The sequence below is a fragment of the Mirounga angustirostris genome, unplaced genomic scaffold, assembly GCF_029215605.1.
Source record: "Mirounga angustirostris isolate CCGP_5_RB_7025 unplaced genomic scaffold, mMirAng1.0.hap1 SCAF_5, whole genome shotgun sequence".
NCBI lineage: Eukaryota > Metazoa > Chordata > Mammalia > Carnivora > Phocidae > Mirounga > Mirounga angustirostris.
The window spans coordinates 151,477,374-151,496,588 of record NW_026991713.1 but is presented as its reverse complement, the minus strand read 5'-3'; the positions used below and the strand labels follow the sequence as shown (position 1 = coordinate 151,496,588).

The 19,215-nt window shown below is 42.1% G+C and overlaps 1 protein-coding gene and 1 pseudogene across 1 annotated transcript in view; one reads left to right on the top strand and one right to left on the bottom strand.

Annotated features, from left to right (window-relative positions):
• RRN3 (RRN3 homolog, RNA polymerase I transcription factor) overlaps positions 1 to 12,487 on the bottom strand; it is a 29,526-nt gene extending 17,039 nt beyond the window's left edge. Inside the window, exons 1-7 of the mRNA XM_045875018.3 lie at positions 12,330 to 12,487; positions 10,679 to 10,784; positions 9,396 to 9,452; positions 2,472 to 2,561; positions 2,232 to 2,361; positions 1,789 to 1,848; positions 1,364 to 1,427 (exon numbers count right to left, since the gene is read on the bottom strand). Of these exons, the coding sequence (XP_045730974.1) occupies positions 1,364 to 1,427; positions 1,789 to 1,848; positions 2,232 to 2,361; positions 2,472 to 2,561; positions 9,396 to 9,452; positions 10,679 to 10,784; positions 12,330 to 12,418 (596 nt within the window). The 5' untranslated portion in view covers positions 12,419 to 12,487. The remainder of the gene's footprint in view (positions 1 to 1,363; positions 1,428 to 1,788; positions 1,849 to 2,231; positions 2,362 to 2,471; positions 2,562 to 9,395; positions 9,453 to 10,678; positions 10,785 to 12,329) is intronic.
• Positions 4,027 to 4,103, top strand: LOC123845025 (U4 spliceosomal RNA; annotated as a pseudogene).
• Positions 12,488 to 19,215: the final 6,728 nt, after the last annotated feature.

The window sequence follows — 19,215 nt, the reverse complement described above, 5'->3', positions numbered from 1 at the left end:
TAACTACTTCTAATAATCAGAACTTATTCAGAGAAAATCTATAATACCTTAGGGGGAAATAACCTTCTATTAACTTTGATATCAATAGCAAAATAAAAAGGGGGATTCTTTTCTACAAAAGCAAAAGAGCTTCAGTTTAAAATCTAAATGTTTCCCACGGCAGTGCTTTCCCAGATATATTACTTTAAAAAGGAGAAAAAAGCATCAACTTTTTTTTAAGTTAACAAATTATTATTTTTTTTTTTTAAAGATTTTATTTATTTATTTGACAGAGACAGCGAGAGCAGGAACACAAGCAGGGGGAGTGGGAGAGGGAGAAGCAGGCCTCCCGCCGAGCCGGGAGCCCGATGTGGGACTCGATCCCAGGACCCCAGGATCATGACCTGAGCCGAAGGCAGTCGCTCAACCAACTGAGCCACCCAGGCGCCCAACAAATTATTTTTTTTATTTTTATTTTTATTTATTTTGTTTTTTTTTTTTTTAAAGATTTTATTTATTTATTCATGAGAGACAGAGAGAGAGAGGCAGAGCGAGAAGCAGGCTCCCAAGGAGCAGGGAGCCCGATGCGGGACTCGATCCCAGGACCCTGAGATCACGACCTGAGCCGAAGGCAGACGCCCAACCATCTGAGCCACCCAGGCGCCCCAAATTATTTTTTTTAAGTTAACAAATAACAAACTTACAGAGAGAACTTTAAGTCTACTCTTCCAAAAGAAACCCAAGTTTTTCTTAGAACTATAACTTTTTAAAAATTCCAAATATGGGGCTCCTGGGTGGCTCAGTTGGTTAAGCAACTGACTCTTGATTTCGGCTCAGGTCATGATCTCAGGCTTGTGGGATGGAGCCACACAGCACCCAGAGGGCAGTCTGCATGAGATTCTTTCCCTCTCCCTCCCGCTCAGGCTCTCCCTCTCTAAAATAAAATAAATCCTTAGGAAAAAAATATTCAAATATAATCAACATACAATATTAGAACTGCAATTTTTATTTATATGACATGACACAAGCACACAGGGGTTGCTCACTGAAAATTTTGGGGTATCATACCTTGTTGAAGATAAAAGCAAAATTCCAACCACTATACAAAATTTGGAGGAAAATTTGCACACAAAGCGCCAAATAAGAATTTAAATAATTTTAATTAAGTCATTAATTCTTAAATTAATTTTTAAATAATTTAAATAAAAACAATGAAGAGAGAACTAAAATGCCGTTTTGTAGAATGTTATATCAAGATACAAAAACATGTAGCATACAACTTGAGTTCTGATGCTATGAACATAATTAAGTTCCTACTAATCGATCATAATTTTCTTGAGACTTAAAGACCATGATTCAAAGTAAGTAACAAAAGGATACTCACGAGGGGACATATCTTGCTATTATCTGCAAGGCTCTGTGACATGTGTCAAAATTGGCAGGAAGATCTACAAGGAGAAAAGCGAGAGTATGAACATAAAAATAAAACTGAAAACTGAAAAATGATGTTTTAAGCTAAAAACACCCGCTAACCAGAACTGAATCATTTACTAGCAAAATACTAAATTTAAGATTTTTCTCCAGAATCAACCATCAATGAAGACTAAGTGGATTAATTACATAAGTAATGCACTAAGGGCAATTGGTTACATGTTAATGCTAAATGTAACCAAAAAGATTCCATCAGAGGTTGCCATTTGTTGCAGCCTACCCATTAGAATAAATCCTGGAGTTGCCCTATACTTTATCATTCAGCAGCATTCTCTCAGACACAGGAGGCATCCCTTGTTTAATCCTGTTTATACTTACTATCGTCTTCATCATCAGAATCTGAAACATCGACGTCACCTTCCTTAATGACCACTCGGGCTTTTGATGGAAAAACAAAATATGTCATTCTTTTTGTCACTGACCTAAACATCAACAGCTACACAAAAAAGTGATTTTTCCATTGTCCAAACTTAGTACAATGATTGAATTTGCAGTCTAAAGGAAAAAAAAGCGTCAAGTAACTTTCTAAGTAAAGCTAAAAATTCCTGACTTCTAACACTTAACATAAAAAAATCACAGCAACAAATCTAAATGCTTCCATAGAAATCATTATAGGGAACAGACATGTACCAAAACTGCTGCCAATATGCATTTCAGAATTTTCCATGTTGGCACAATCCCCACAGGGTTCTGAGAAGGTAGTATCTTAAAAAAGAGGTATTTAAAAAATGAGAAAGCAAAGAAAGCAAAGAACCACTTACGAGGTATAAAATGAGAAACAATCATGCTGAGACATGGTCTAAGGAAGACAGTCTGTGCTGATACAAGATTACCAAGAAAAGCCAAATACTCCTCCACCACTGTCTGACTTCTATTCAACCACTGCAATCTCTAGAGGTGGGAGGGAAAGAAACATGTAAGAAACATTTTACTGATACAATGTGTTCTGTTTTCAAAGTACTGAATCACATACTAGTCAGTGAAGTAAGTGGCAAACTTACCAATAAAATACTGATAAGCTGCTCAAACTCTTTAGTCAAGTACATGATGGAAGAACGGAATTCTAACAGCCAGTTAATGATCTGGTCATCCTTAAGGTAAACAAAGAAAAGTGCTTTCAAAATCACAAATCCTCTAAAATAACGAAAACATGATACCTATTTTGCACCAAGCACCTACCAATAATATTTAAATTAGGAGAAAAAGTCACAAACTTGCACTGAAGCCAAAATTGGGATGAAAATTTCTTAGTTTGTATCAAAACAGAAGGATGTTACAATATCTTTTCCTGTTTTTTTTTTTTAAAAAAAAGCAACATAGTAACTCTGACATACAGGAGATAAGTGGAAATGTTGATAGGTGGGAATTTTTCGAACTGCATAAAGAACATAGCAGATTCAAATACTGTAAGACCACAGGACCAAGAGTTACCTCAATTTCCTCTATATTCATGCTGACGTGAAAACATCTTAATACTCAGTCTAAGCTAATTAATTAGAGACATCAATACATATAACTTTTTCTCAACCCAACCTGTAACTAGACTTAAATATATTAAGATCTGTTATAGACAGGGGCACCTGGTGGCTCAGTTGGTTAAGCATCTGACTCTTGATTTCGGCTCAGGTCATGATCTCAGGGTTGCTGAGATGGAGCCCCACGTCAGGCTCTGCGCTGAGCGTGGACCTTGCTTAAGAATCTCTCTCTCTCAGGTGCAGCCACTCTGGAAAACTGTATGGAGGTTCCTCAAAAAGTTGAAAATAGAGCTACCATATGATCCAGCAATTGCACTACTGGGTACCCCAAAGATACAAAAGTAGGGATCCGAAGGGGTACGTGCACCCCGATGTTTATAGCAGCAATGTCCACAATAGCCAAACTGTGGAAAGAGCCAAGATGTCATCGACAGATGAATGGATAAAGATGTGGTATATATATATATATACGATGGAATATTATGCAGCCATCAAAAGGAATGAGATCTTGCCATTTGCAACGACGTGGATGGAACTGGAGGGTATTATGTTGAGTGAAATAAGTCAAACAGAGAAAGACATATATCATATGATCTCACTGATATGAGGAATTCTTAATCGCAGGAAACAAACTGAGTGTTGTTGGATTGGGGGGTGGGGTGGGAGGGATGGGGTGACTGGGTGATAGACATTGGGGAGGGTATGTGCTATGGTGAGCGCTGTGAATTGTGCAAGACTGTTGAATCTCAGATCTGTACCTCTGAAACAAATAATGCAATATATGTTAAGAAAAAAAAAGAAGAAGAAGAAGGTAGCGGGAGGGGAAGAATGAAGCGGGCGAAATCGGAGGGGTAGACGAACCATGAGAGACGATGGACTCTGAAAAACAAACAGGGTTCTGGAGGGGAGGGGGGTGGGAGGATGGGTTAGCCTGGTGGTGGGTATTGAGGAGGGCACATTCTGCATGGAGCACTGGGTGTTATGCACAAACAATGAATCATGGAACCCTTCATCTAAAACTAATGATGTAATGTATGGGGATTAACATAAGAATAAAAAAAAAAAAAAATCTCTCTCTCTCAGCTTTGCGCAGTGGCAGTATCGTAGCCGATGAGGTTTATCCGAGGCGCGATTACTGCTAATTGAAAGAATCTCTCTCTCCCTGCCCCCTCCCCCTGCGCGTGCATGTTCTCTCCCTCTCTCTCTCTCAAAAAAAAAAGATGTGTTATATATAAATGTTGGCTCCACTACTCTATGAAGTATTTTTTAGGCAATAAAATTACTGTTCATCATTAATAACTTTTAGTGACATGGGAAAAACTGCTAAAAGAAAACAAGCCATGTATAAAATATGCTATAGGTTAGATAAATATAAAATATAGTTTGTATTAATTCATATGCACAAATACATAAGAACAAACTAAAAAACCCCAACTTTGAAAGAAATGGTTATTGCTGATTAAGACTCAGTAGGGGAAAGGAACATATAAATAAACAAAAGCACTACAATGTCGTTCCTATCACAAGAGATTATTAACAGACAGTGTTGTGCTTACAGTGATAGAATATTACAGACAGTATGGTACCTACGTGAGAGACTACTGCCAGCCAGGGTTGTACCTGCAATTACAGACTACTGATACGGGGTATCATTTAGTGAGAACACAGCAGGTGCCAGGCATGGTGCCAACACCACACAAATGCATCCCTTACTAATCCTAACAATGCTGAAAATGGACTGCTGGCGTTCCCCCCTTTTTTTTTTTTTTTAAAGATTTTATTTATTTATTCATGAGAGACAGAGAGAGAGAGGCAGAGCAAGAAGAGGCTCCCAAGGAGCAGAGAGCCCGATGCGGGACTCGATCCCAGGACCCCGGGATCATGACCTGAGCCGAAGGCAGACGCCCAACCATCTGAGCCACCCAGGCGCCCTGGCGTTCCCCTTTTACAGCTGAGGAAACTGAGGCTAAGAGAAATTAGTAAGCAACCTGCCCATGTGAGAAGCTAATAAAGAACTGGGTTCAAACCTGTCTGACTGGGTCAAAGCCTACGCTCTGTCCACTCTCCCACAATACCTCGCTCCACACAGAGAAGGAGCCCACCGCCTTTTCCCCAACTTCATTCAACCGTTGACTGCTTGCGACGTGCTATCTGTGACAAATTTCAATGAGATTGACTCTTCCCTGATGAAACCCCAAGTAAGCTGGCAATTAAATCAAGTAAATTGCAACTCATTTGCACTATGGTAATTTCATAATGTCCACAACCAGTAAAGGTAACTGTACTGATAGCTCACCAAGGCCTGAAGCAGAGAAGACAAGCTAAGGTATGTGCAAATAAAAATGAGTTAACTCTATCCTATCCCTTTTCCACTAAAAAAAAGTGCAAGAAAATTATAAAGCTAACATTTAAACTGCTCCGTTTTTGTTTTGTTTTGTTTTTAAGATTTTATTTATTTATTTGACAGAGAGAGAGACAGCCAGAGAGGGAACACAAGCAGGGGGAGTGGGAGAGGGAGAAGCAGGCTTCCCGCGGAGCAGGGAGCCCGATGCGGGGATCGATCCCATGACCCTGGGACCATGACCTGAGCCGAAGGCAGACACTTAACGACTGAGCTACCCAGGCGCCCCAAAACTGCTCCATTTTTTTATTTTTTTTAATTTTTAATTTTATTTTTTTTTTAAGATTTTATTTATTTATTTGAGACAGAGAGAATGAGAGAGAGAGCACATGAGATGGGGGAGGGTCAGAGGGAGAAGCAGACTCCCTGCCGAGCAGGGAGCCCGATGCGGGACTCGATCCAGGGACTCCAGGATCATGACCTGAGCCGAAGGCAGTCGCTTAACCAACTGAGCCACCCAGGCGCCCCTGCTCCATTTTTTTTAAAGAGTACTAGTTGCAGACTCTGGTGCTTTAGTACTGAACCACTATTAGAAGCAAATCACTTGCAACACTCTCTGAACTAACAGATACAACTGATGCAACTGTTGGTATGTCAAGATACCGATGAGAAGTGCTGATAAAAAATACAGTGGGGGCACCTGGCTGGCTCAGTCGGTGGAGCATGTGACTCTTAGATCTCGGGGTTGTTAAGTTTGAGCCCTACACTGGGTATAGAGATTACTTAAAACATAAATAAAATCCTAAAAACAACAGAACACAAAGAAAATGGTCCTTTGTACCCGTAGAAGAACGCCAGGGTCAGGGAGAGCTTCAAACAGGAAGTGACTTCTGCTGCCTATAAACAGACTGGGTGTTCTCTAGGGGCTTCATTCCTCACAGAGTGACAAGCATGTACTGAGAAAACCAAAAGCAGTTCTGTTATGGCTGGAGTATATGGTAAGCAAGTCAACAGACAAACAGGGGAATCAAGGAGGGGCAGAGATAAATTACCAAAGTCCTTGTAAGCCAGATTTGTAATTACGAAGATCTACTGGAAGGGTGGGGAATACAGTGAAATGAACACCCATGTGCTTAGAGAGAACCAAGGAAAGTTCCATTAAAGAGGACACTTCAGGGGCACCTCAGTTAAGAGTCTGCTTTCAGGGTGCCTGGATGGCTCAGTTGGTTGAGCGGCTGCCTTCGGCTCAGGTCATGATCCTGGAGTCCCTGGATCGAGTCCCGCATCGGGCTCCCTGCTTGGCAGGGAATCTGCTTCTCCCTCTGACCCTCCCCCCTCTCATGTGCTCTCTCTCTCAAATAAATAAATAAATCTTTAAAAAAAAAAAAAAAAGAGTCTGCTTTCAGCTTGGGTCATGATCCCAGGGTCCTGGGCTCGAGCCTTACATCAGGCTCTCTGCTATGCAGGGAGTCTGCTTCTCCCTCTCCCTTTGCCCCTCTCCCTGCTCATTCTCTCTCTAATAAATAAATAAATTCTTTAAAAAAAAAAAAAAAGAGGATGGGGCGCCTGGGTGGCTCAGTCGTTAAGCGTCTGCCTTTAGCTCGAGTCATGATCCCAGGGTCCTGGGATCAAGCCCCGTGTCGGGCTCCCTGCTCAGCAGGAAGCCTGCTTCTCCCTCTCCCGCTCCCCCTGCTTGTGTTCCCTCTCTTGCTCTGTCTCTCTCTGTCAAATAAATAAAATATTAAAAAAAAAAAATTTGAAAAAAAAAAGAGGATACTTCAGCTGGATCTCAAATAGTAGGAGTTTTGTAGATAAACTAATAATAACAGTAAACACTAATATAGTAATTACCATGCCAGGCACTGTTCTAAGATTTTAACATATGGTCATTTAATCCTTACAACCATCCCATGAGGTAGGTGCTACCACTGGTTCCCATTTTATAGCTGGGGCCAATGAGGCACAAAAGTGCAGTATACTTACCCTCAGTCACAAAGCCAGTAAGGGAGGGAGGCACGGTAATCCCATGCTCCAATAGGTAGCAACTAAAGTGACTACAGAGGACCTCTTGCAGCCACAAAAGGCACATGAAAAGAGATAAAGATGAACAGAAGTGGCACCCAATGCTGGGTGTAGAGATTACTTTTTTAAAAATTAAAAAAAAAAAAAAAAGGTGAAAAAAAGTGGCGAACTCATGGAATAAAGTATCTAGTGAAACTGAACATAGAAAAACAATGCAGCAGACCATGCTAAGAAGCTCGGCCTTTCTGCAAAAGGCATTAAGTTTCCCCCCAGGAAAACGACACGTTTAGCATATGCTTTAGAGAGGATTCAGGCTGCACTGTGGAGGGTAAAATTTGGGGGGGGGGGTAATGGGAGATAGAGGAGAACTGGAAACCTAGATAACCTAAAGGAGTTAAGAGAAGAATCCAGACAAAAGAGCACCAACAACACAAGAAGCCTTGAAAGACTTTTTTTTTTCCACCAAAGGCCCTGGTGAATCGATGGAAACGAGGGGTGACGAAGTCGAGAAAGACCCCAAGGTTCCTAGCTTAAGAATTAGGTAAGCAATACATCAGTTAAGGCAATAAAGAAGACTGTAGAGGAGTGTGTTTGGGAGAGAGAAAATGATAAATTTGGGGCACTTGTAATATTTGTGGGCTGGCAGTTAAGAAACAAGTCGGGAGGGGTGCCTGGGTGGCTCAGGTAGTTAAGCATCTGACTCCTGATTCCAGCTGGAGTCATGACCTTGGGGTCGTGGGATCAAGCCTCATGTCGAGCTCCGCACTCAGGAGGAATCTGCTGGAGATTCTCTTCCTCCACCTCTCCCCCTGCTTGTGCACATGCTCTCTCTAAAATAAATAAATAAACCTTAAAAACAAACAAACAAACAAGTCTAGAGCCCACAAGAGCAATATGAGCTATAGATACAAATCTGGAAGTTACCAGGCCACAGGAATTCCAAAGCCACGAGGGCATAAGATCATGCAGGAATAATTCTTACAGGAAGGAAAGGGTCAAGTCTAGAAACCTAATCAACACCAAATTTAATAACCAGTCACAAGAATGATTAGACGTAAGTGATAAGAAGACAGGAAGATCCCAGAAACTGAAGGGAAGGTTTTAAGAAGTGGGCAGTCAACAGTGTCAACTGCTACAAGGAATTCGTAAAACGCTTGGAAAAAAAAAAAAGTCTGCTGAAATCAGCATGTAAGAAATGACTGGTAATCTCTGTCATAGTAATCAGAGCAGAGGACTTCATAGTGGATTTAAATGCGCAGGGAAATGAGAAAGTGCGGGCTGTCAGCAGGAATAACAGCTAACGAAGCCCTTTGTGTCAGGGGCTGTTCTAAGTGCTTCTCATATATTAACTCACTGGATCCTATAAAACCTCACATTTAAAAGACCTCTATTGTTTTTCTGGTTTTACAAAGACAAAAACAGAGGCAAAGAGGTTAAACAACCTGCCCAAGATCACACACTGGGGAACAAGAGAGTAAGGATTTGATCCCAGACGATCTGACTACTATTGCCATGGTAAGAGACTACTCTTTCCAAAGTTGGGAAACAAAATTCACTGAGTTGTGCCTACATGACAGGTATATATCTTAAAAGGTATATCTCTTGAAACATTTCCAAAAACAATGAAAAGTGTACTAGCTCGAAAGACAAGTCAACTTGTGTTTTTGTTTTCTCGGTGGAGAGACATGAGAGCAGCATGCAGCATAGAGGAAAGAGGTTCCAGAAAGATAAAGATAAAGCAGGGATGCTCAACCTGAGCAGTCCTAGCATCTCAGACTTGAGAATTCTTTGTTGTGGAGGGCCGCCCTGTGCATTGCTGGCTGTGTAGCTGCATCCCTGTCATCCACTCACTGGATGCTAGGAGCGCCCCTCCCTCCCCAAGACGTGGCAACCAAAAATGTCTCCAGTTCATCACCGAATGTGCCCTGGGGGCAAAAGTGCCCATTGAGAGCCATTGAGAGCCGCTGCATTCAAGCGACGGATCATACAGAGAGCAAGTTCTAGAGGATGGAACAGGACCAAAAGTGCAAACTGAATCTGTACAAAGTGGCTACAGCTTTGCTAATGAACAAATGTAAATTAATTACCTTTATATCTGGATCTGACAGCTGGTTCTTCAACAACTCAAAGTCATTTGTTTCACCCTAAACAAGAACGGGAAAAAAAAGAAAGTAGTTCTGCTTACTTCAGTTTCCTGTTAAAGACCAACAGCAGGACTTTTAACTATTACAAAAGGAACATTATAACTTTCACACATCATTGGACTGTAAAATTATAATTCCAAAAATTTAAAAACTCACGTTAGTGGAGCTAGGCAGCTTGGAAAAAAACTAAATGAATACTGAAAGGTTGTTCACATTTAGGTATACTTATGTACTGACACCTAAAATAAAATAGCTGATGACACAAGGTACCATCCATTCATATATGTAGATTTAAAATGCTTATACAGGGGCGCCTGGCTTATACAGTGGCTCAGTCATTAAGCGTCTGCCTTCGGCTTAGGTCATGATCCCAGGGTCCTGGGATCCAGCCCCGCATCAGGCTCCCTGAGCCTCGGAAGGCCTGCTTCTCCCTCTCCCACTCCCCCTGCTTGTGCTCCCTCTCTCACTGTATCTGTCAAATAAATAAAATCATTTAAATAAATAAATAAATAAATAAATAAATAAATAAATAAATAAATAAAATGCTTATACATATAAATAAAACATTCATATTTTCCATCACTGAGATTTAGTAGAATCACTTCTAAACTAACACAGAACCAAAAAAAAAAAAAAAAATCTCTATTGACAGAGCTGGTTTATTGTCCCAAAACAATGCTTAGGTAATTCCTTTAGAAATAAAATGCTTTTAGGCGCCCGGGTGGCTCAGTCAGTTAAGGGTCTGCCTTCGGCTCAGGTCATGATCCCGCGGTCCCAGGATCAAGCCAGCAATGGGCTCCCAGTTCAGCAGGAAGTCTGCTTCTCCTTGACCCTCCCGGCTTTTGGTGCTCTCACTCACTCTTTCTCTCTCAAATAAATAAATAAAATCCTTAAAAATTTTTTTTGAAAGAAAGAAAATGCTCTGATCAATGATTTTTATTCTAGCACCTGCTCAAGTTTTTGAAAGATACTATGTAAATAAAGCATTTGAAGACATACAACCTCAGCAAAGAGGTTATTACTCTAATTTTGAGCTGATAGCATAATGCTGTTATTAAACAACTGACTTCAAGACTGACATCTAAAATTCATTTTATTATGTCTACTGGTCTTTAGTATAAAGGCTACAATTGTATCCTAACCAACAAAAACCAAACCTCAACGTATCAATTACATCTCAATAAAGCAGCAGGGAGAAAGACATCAAACCTCACATGATCTCTTACCTTTTTGTATTTCAGCAAGACTTCTGTCACAGTTCCACCAAACCGAACAGTTTTTCTTGGGGGAGAATTGAAGAAATCATTCTCCAAAGTGAGCATATCTGAAAGCCTGTAGAACCAAGATTATCACACTATTAAGTGCAGGACAGAGAATAATAAAAATTTTAATAGTCAACACTTATGGAGCCAACATCACTCAGTGGGACTATCGCTAAGGCCTCCTACCTGGCTTCCTTGCTTCCACTCTAACCTCCCAACAGTCTTCTTTCAGTGATCTAATGATCTTTTCCAAAACTTAAAACAGATCATGCTACTCTACTCTCCTGTTAAATTCTCCAAAGGTTTCCCACCTCACTTAGAATACAAATTCAAACTCTTCGTCGCTGTCTTCAAGGTCCTACATTAATCCGGCCCCTGACTACCTCTCTGACCTCATCTCCAACCACTTAACATACTGCAACCATAGTGTCCTTGCTATTCTTCAAACTTGCCAAGCTGATTCCCATTTCTCTTGCTGTTCCCTTTATCAGAAACACTCATGCTCCAGACCTAGACATGCTGGGTTCTTGTCTTCATTCAAGCTAAGGTCATTCAAGCTAAGGTCAAATGTCAGAGGGGCCAAAATCTAAAGTCTGGCCATCCCCTCACTCCCCCCATCACCCTGTTTTTATTTCTTCAGGTTATCTCTACCTGAAACCATACTGTTCTTTTATTTATTAGTCACTGTCTTTCCCTCCTTAGACTGTAAGCTCTGTTGCGAGCACAGATGTTGTCTCTTTTGATAGATTAGTCTTCAGTGTATAACCAATAAAGTATAGGCACTTAATAAATACCATGAATGATATAATTGCTAAGTGTTTCACAAAGTTTTCTTCCTTTACACAAAGCAGAGCGGGGGGGGGGGGGGGGGGGGGGGGGCGACACAGCATCTTACTAATGACTCTCAAAGTTAAACCCCAGAATGTTTTATGGGGGTTAGGAGCTTTAAAAGTTGAAAAAGACAGGGGCGCCTGGATGGTTCAGTCGGTTAAGCATGTGACTCTTGATTTCGGATGAGGTCATGATCTCAGGGTCCTGAGACTGAGCCCCACCTCCAGCGCTGAGCTCAGCGGGGAGTCGGCTTGAGATTCTCTCTCCCTGGGCCCCTCCCCCAGCTCGCTCGCTCGCTCGCTCTCAAATAGATAATAAATCTTAAAAAAAAGAAAAAAGAGTGGAGGAAGACAGGCTGTTAAAAAACGTGTATGTGGAAACAAATTTCAAACATCAACAGAAAATTACGAGTCCGTTTGCCATCAATGACAGCATTCGCCTGATAAATCAATGAGGTCAGGGAACTCTTTCCAAGTCTAGACGAAGAAGCGGGAGGGATGAGCAAAGGAGAAGGTAGCACCCAGGCCTGGGGCGCTATGAGGGAGCCCCGTGGGGAGAAAAGGGGACTCTGGAACGGAGAACAGATTCATTTTCCCAGCCCCTCTCCCACCTTTACCACCCACTTAAGGGGCATGGGCTTACTCCTGAGGACCTGAGATGACCCTCTACCCGTTGCTCCCACGATTCCTTCAGCTCTGCCCTAGGCCCTTTCACATCCGCTGCCCTAACCCCGGTCCTGAACTTCGTTCCCAGATGCGCAGAATGAAGCGTCCCGGACGCTCACCCAGTCCTCGTCGCGCCCAGCGTCTTGCCTGCAGAGGCCGAAGCGGCCGCATCTCCGAGCAACCGCGTGTGAAGCAGCGGGGCCGCCATTGGGCCGGACAGGCGCGACGACTGCGCCTCGCACCGGAAGTCGTGCTCCTCCTGGCATCTCCCCCCCCACCCCCGCCCCACCCCGTGGGCCGGAAGACGCGCGCGCGAGCGACGGCCTTCAGCCAATCAGGATTCCCGAGTGAGAGCGCAGCGATTCCTGGCGGGCTAGAGCGCCGCCAAAGCTTTCTCCTCCCCGCCCTGCGTCAGGGCCCCTCCTCGCAGTTGGAAGACTTTCTCCGCCTCGCGGGGTGCGGCGCTTAGAGTGGCTACGGCACCGAGAGAGGAGAGATCTTTGGCGGCTGCGAGCAGTTCCCGAGGTCATGAAGGAAGCGCGGGAACCCCCGGGGGGGGTGCTAAGCGGTGGCCGGGTTCCACGGAGTCAAAGCATCCCTTAGTCAAACTAAAGAAACTGAGGCTCTAATTAAACCAAACCTGCCCAGAGATGGGGGCGGGCGGGGTTTTCGAACTAGGCTGCTCCAACCCAGCATCTGCAGAGGGCTCTCTACCCTCTGCGCTGTCCTCAGACATCCAAGCTGATCTTTTCTTTGCGGAAACTGAGGTTTGACGGAGCGATTTACCCAGAAACCCCCGAGCTGTGGTCATCTGGGATGATTAAAGGGTGAGAGGAGTTTGTAAGAGGCGTTAGCCCTTGAAAAATTTTTAGGGGAAGTTCAGGAGTCGGCCAGACCAACAAAGCCTCGAAGGGTTTTCCAGCATAGGGAAAAGCAGGTGCCAAGGCATGGTGGGTGGGAAGGAAGCAGAGGGAAAGAGGGATTGCCCCTCCCCTCCGTTTCTAGGAATGGAAAATGTTGCAACCTTTGGAAACTGTATAGAACCATCAAAAGGACATTAAACCAACTACAGCAATTTGTTAAGTATAAAGCACTGTTCTATTTTCCAACAGTGTAAAATCAGTAACTATCTTTCTGCCAACTCCATGCAGTCCCACCATTTCTTACGCCGTTGGTTTAGAGTCCCTTAGGAGTGTTGGGCAGGTATCATCAATGTCCTGAGAGCAGAGGAAATTGCGCCTTAGCTCACAAAGATACTCCAAGACAGCCGTTGAAGTGGGACTCTTCTCCCCTCCATCCCTAAAGCCGAGGGAAAAAATTTAAATCACGTCCATCGGCACTCTCATACACTGTCAGTAGAAATTTAACTCTGCACTGTCAAGCAACTTGACAATTCTTTCATTTTTAAAAGTCTGACATACACGAAAAAATATATGTTACTGTAGGTTATACAACATAATAAAATGAGTACCTGTGAATGTATGGCCCAATTTATGAAACAGAACCTTAACCTATTGAAGCTTCCTGTGTGTTCCTCCCAGGTCCCACCTTCTCCTTGCTTCTTCCCAAAGCTAATTACTATCCTAACTTTTTAAAACCATTTCAACTTTTCTTTATGTAATTATCATATATATTCCTAAACTATCTATATACTTTTGCTTATCTTTCCATGATAAAATTATTTCCATGCTGCATTATACTTCTGCTGATTTCGATCCATCCCTGTTGTGTTTCTCTGCCATGTAGCATTCCGTTATATGAATATGCCATGATTTATATATCCATTTTCCTATCACCAACATTTAGATTATTTTTTCCTCCCCAAACCCCCACATATTGCTGTGAATATGTTTGTATAGTCTCCTGAATCATGTGGTTTTTTTTTTTAAGATTTTATTTATTTATTTGAGAGAGAGAATGAGAGACAGAGAGCATGAGAGGGAGGAAGGTCAGAGGGAGAAGCAGACTCCCCGCCGAGCAGGGAGCCCGATGCGGGACTCGATCCCGGGACTCCGGGATCATGACCTGAGCCGAAGGCAGTCGCTTAACCAACTGAGCCACCCAGGCGCCCCAACAAGATTAATTTTTAAATGTTTTTATATTGGGCGCCTGGGTGGCTCAGTCGTTAAGCGGCTGCCTTCGGCTCAGGTCATGATCCCAGAGTCCTGGGATCGAGTCCCGCATCAGGCTCCCTGCTCAGCGGGAAGCCTGATTCTCCCTCTCCCACTCCCCCTGCTTGTGTTCCTGCTCTTGCTGTCTCTGTCTCTGTCAAATAAATAAATAAAATCTTAAAAAAAAAATCTAAATGTTTTTATATTTGAAATTGTCTCATTGGCTTTGTTAAATTTTACCAGTTAGTAGAACCCACAGTCACATAGCGCAGGATTAAAATTTCAGCTTTGTTGTTTACTCTATTACTTTGGGCAACTGATTTATGTTCTCAGAATTCCAGTTGCCTTATCTATAAAATGGGGATAACTGGTTTTTTTTAAAGATTTATTTATTTATTTGAGAGAGCGAGAATGAGAGAGAGAGAGAGTACATGAGACGGGGGAGGGTTAGAGGGAGAAGCAGGCTCCTCGCCGAGCAGGGAGCCCGATGCGGGACTCGATCCAGGGACTCCAGGATCATGACCTGAGCCGAAGGCAGTCGCTCAACCAACTGAGCCACCCAGGCGCCCGGGGATAACTATTTTTTTGAAGATTTTATTTATTTATTTGAGAGAAAGAGTGAGAGAGCACAAGCAGGGGGAGTGGCAGGCAAAGGAAGGAGCAGACTCCCCATTGAACAGAGAGCCTGATGTGGGGCTCAATCCCAGGGTCCTAGAATCATGACCTGAGCCAAAGGCAGACACTTAACCAACTGAGCCACCCAGGCACCCAGGGGATAACTATTTTTTTGAGCTATTTTAGAACTAGTGTAAGGATGGATTGGAGCACATAAAGCACAGACCACAAAGTATGGCACAGTGAGCAGAACAGGGTTGGTTCTTAGTAAATGACAGTAGTATTTGCCCACTTATTTTCCCGTAAATATGGAATATATTGAGATACTTGATATAGTTGCAACCAGGTGAAAACTGACCTGTGAGACAGAAGATTCATTGTTGGAGAGAAGAAATAATTCATAAATTGCCCAGCAGTGATATCTTATATATTTTGCATCTTATGACTTAGAGTATAGTTTGTTTCTCATGGCTTTTTAAACTTTCTATTTTGAAAACTGCAGCCAATGCCTGATTACTTTGTGTCTCTCTCTGTCAAATAAATAAATAAATAAAATCTTAAAAGAAAAATTAAAAATGAATAAATCTTTAAAAAATTTTTTAAAATAGAAATGTTCTTATAGGATGAACAGATTTTTAAAATTTAAATCTTTAACTAGGTAAAATATTTCCCTATTACAAAATTCAAAAAGCATAAAATGGCATATGGTGAAGTTTCCCTATATCCCTCAGTGTTACTGATAGACATTAAAAATATTAGTTTTGAGGGCGCCTGGGTGACTCAGTTGGTTAAGCGACTGCCTTCGGCTCAGGTCATGATCCTGGAGTCCCGGGATCGAGTCCCGCATCGGGCTCCCTGCTGAGCAGGGAGTCTGCTTCTCCCTCTGACCCTCCTCCCTCTCATGCTCTCTGTCTCTCATTCTCTCTCTCGCAAATAAATAAAATCTTAAAAAAAAAAAATATTAGTTTTGAGGGGCACCTGAGTGGCTCAGTCAGTTGAACATCTGACTTGATTTCGGCTCAGGTCATGATATCAGGGTCGTGAGATCATGCTTCCATAGAACTCCATGCTGGGCATGGAGCCTGCTTAAGGTTCTCTGTCTTCCTCTCTGGTCCTCCCCCACCCCCACCCCCTCATGCTCTCTCTCTTTAAAAAATGTTATTAGTTTCTTGTAAATCCTTTCATTCAAATATTCTATATATTCATTTATATATATTCATATATATATAAAGTGCTTACATATTCCAGTGTTTCTTTTTTTTTTAAAGATTTATTTATTTATTTGACAGAGACAGAGCAAGAGAGGGAACACAAGCAGGGGGAGTAGAAGAGGGAGAAGCAGGCTTCCCATGGAGCAGGGAGCCCAATGCGGGGCTCGATGAGGGGTTCATTCCCAGGACCCTGGGATCATAACCTGAGCCAAAGGCAGACGCTTAATGACTGAGCCACCCAGGCGCCCATATTCCAGTGTTTCTTTACATACTTTTCAGCACATTGCTTTTTTTTACTTATCATATATCTTGAAGATCCTTCCATTTTGGGGAGTTAAAGACCTTTCTTGTTCTTTTTATGAACACAGTATTCCATTTAATGGATATATCATAATTAATTTGTTTCCTACTCATGGACATTTTGGTTGTTTCTAATCGAATGAATGTTTTTAAGTAATACAAAATTTGGACCTAATAAATAGATAGGGACCAATCTAATCTAGGGACTAATGATTGACCATTGACTTTAAGAATCCCAAAGGCCAAGACACCTGGGTGGCTCAGTCGTTGAGCGTCTGCCTTCCGCTCGGGTCATGATCCCAGAGTCCTGGGATCGAGCCCCGAATCGGGCTCCCTGCTCCGCAGGAAGCCTGCTTCTCCCTCTCCCTCTGCCCCTGCTTGTGTTCCCTCTCTCGCTGTCTCTCTCTCTGTGTCAAATAAGTAAATAAAATCTTTTAAAAAAAAAAGATCTTGTAGGTAGTTCGTGGCAGAGTCTGGGCTAAAATCTGACAGCCCTCAGTTTGAGTCCTCTTTCCAACAAATCTGTATAATTAGCATTTTACTGCATTGTTAATAGCCTCCTTTAAAAAATATATCATCTTAGTGGTTTGAACTTGAGTTCAGAAAGAATAACGAGGCATTTTACTTCACTGTTCCCTCGCCACCAGAACATTTTAATTTTTAAGGACATGATTAAAAAAGAAAAAGTGAGGGGCACCTGGGTGACTCAGTCCATTAAGGGTCTGACTCTTGATTTCTGCTCAGGTCATGATCTCAGGGTTAGGAGATCAAGCCCCACATCATGCTCCCCCCTCAGCAGGGAGTCTGCTTGAGATTCTCTCCCTCTCCCTTTGCCCCTCCCCCACCTCATGCATGTGCATGTTTGCGCATGCTCTCTCTCTCAAATCTTTAAAAAAGAATAAGTAAAATTGTACTAAACAGTACTAAAGGCTGTATGTTGAAAAGTAAGTATTCCTCCAACCCCTGACCCTGCAGTCCTCCCTGGCCCTTGCCCAGAAACAATCTCCGTTATTAGTGTCTGGTGTGTGGTATTCCTATTCAGAGTGTGCAAAACCCCGCACATGTACATGCTTGTGTGTGTGTGTGTGTGTATGTGTGTTTGTAAAAACTAGGACACTATCAATCTTGTTCTGTACCTTCCCTTTTTTGCCTTCTTTTTAAGTTTCTCTAAAGTTCATAATATGCAAGTTAAATCTGGTTTTACACGTTTGTAACTCCTTGAAGGCTGGAATCCTCTCTTTTGTTTCTCCCACAAAACATATAAAATACGCTGAAGTATTTTGGACTTAGTTTTATTCTTCTAGTAATTAAGGTCAAACTTGACATCATTCTGAGTAAGAATCAGAATCAATGAGTATTCCGGAAAAAAAAAAGGAGAATGGAAGAAAAAAAATCAATGTGTATTCTATTCAACACTATTCCAAGCATTTGATATAATTTCCCTGACATAGTCAGAACTCAGTTGTGAAAATGGCTGGCGAGATAGTGACAGTGAAAAACAAATAATGGAGTTCAAAGAGTCTCATTTTTTTAAATTTTTTTAAGATTTTACTTATTTATTTGACAGAGAGAGGGAACACAAGCAGGGGGAAGTGGGAGAGGGAGAAGCAGGCTTCCCACTGAGCAGGGAGCCCAATGAGGGGCTCGATCCCAGGACCCTGGGATCGTGACCCGAGCCGAAGGCAGACGCTTAATGACTGAGCCACCCAGATGCCCCAATTTATTCATTTATTTTAGACAGAGAGTGCGAGCGAGAGAGAGAGAGCGCGCAAGTATGAGCAGGGGTTAGGGGCAGAGGGAGAGGGAGAAGCAGACTCCCTGCTGAGCAGGGAGCCCGATGCGGGGCTCCACCCCAGGACCCCAGGATCATGACCTGAGCCGAAGGCAGACACTTAACCAACTGAGCCACCCAGGTACCCCATCATCTTAACCATTCTTAAATGTACTGTTTGCTAGTGTTAAGTACATTCACACTGTTGTGCAACCAATCGCGGAACTCCTTTCATCTGAAAGGCTATACCCATCATACAACTTCCCGCCCCCACCCTCAGCCCCAGCCCCTCTACTTTCTGTCTCCTGAATTCAATTCTGTCATATGAGAAATGTCATGTAAGTGGAACCATACAGTATTTGTCTTGCTGTGACTGGCTTACTTCACTTAGTTTAATGTCCTATCATTCTTTGTTCTAAGTATCTGCAATGCATAGTCTTCCAGTCTGAGTTAATTTTTTAAAATTAGATATAGAATTATGGAAGTATACGATGGAAAAGGGGAAGAAATATAAAAACAGCTTAAATTTTTTGAAGTTTTGATCAAAACTATCATACCATCTAAAAACATGCTTTTGCCTATAACTGAAAATTTCAAAAGAAAACTATCCATTAGAGCATTCTTGCATAAATAATCTACTGATATAAAGAAAAAATGAGAGGATACTCTCAAATGAATTTTATTTATCATTAAAATATACAATCCAATCAGATTTTAAAGTCCTTGGGAAAATGGGAAATTCATGTTCCTTAAATCAAAATGAACATATAAATTGTGGCATGTTACAATGCACTGATTGTGCTAACTTTTCTATTCCTTAGTGAGGTCACAAAGTACCCTTAAAAACACAGACTTACATTTTCCAATGTCCATTTCTGTGGGAAGTGTACTTACTTTCATCTTCACGCAGAGTATGCGAGGCATTATTTTCCACTTGGAATGCTGGAATGCCTTCGCAAGATGTCTATTTTAAAAACCAACTTATTTTAAAACAAAG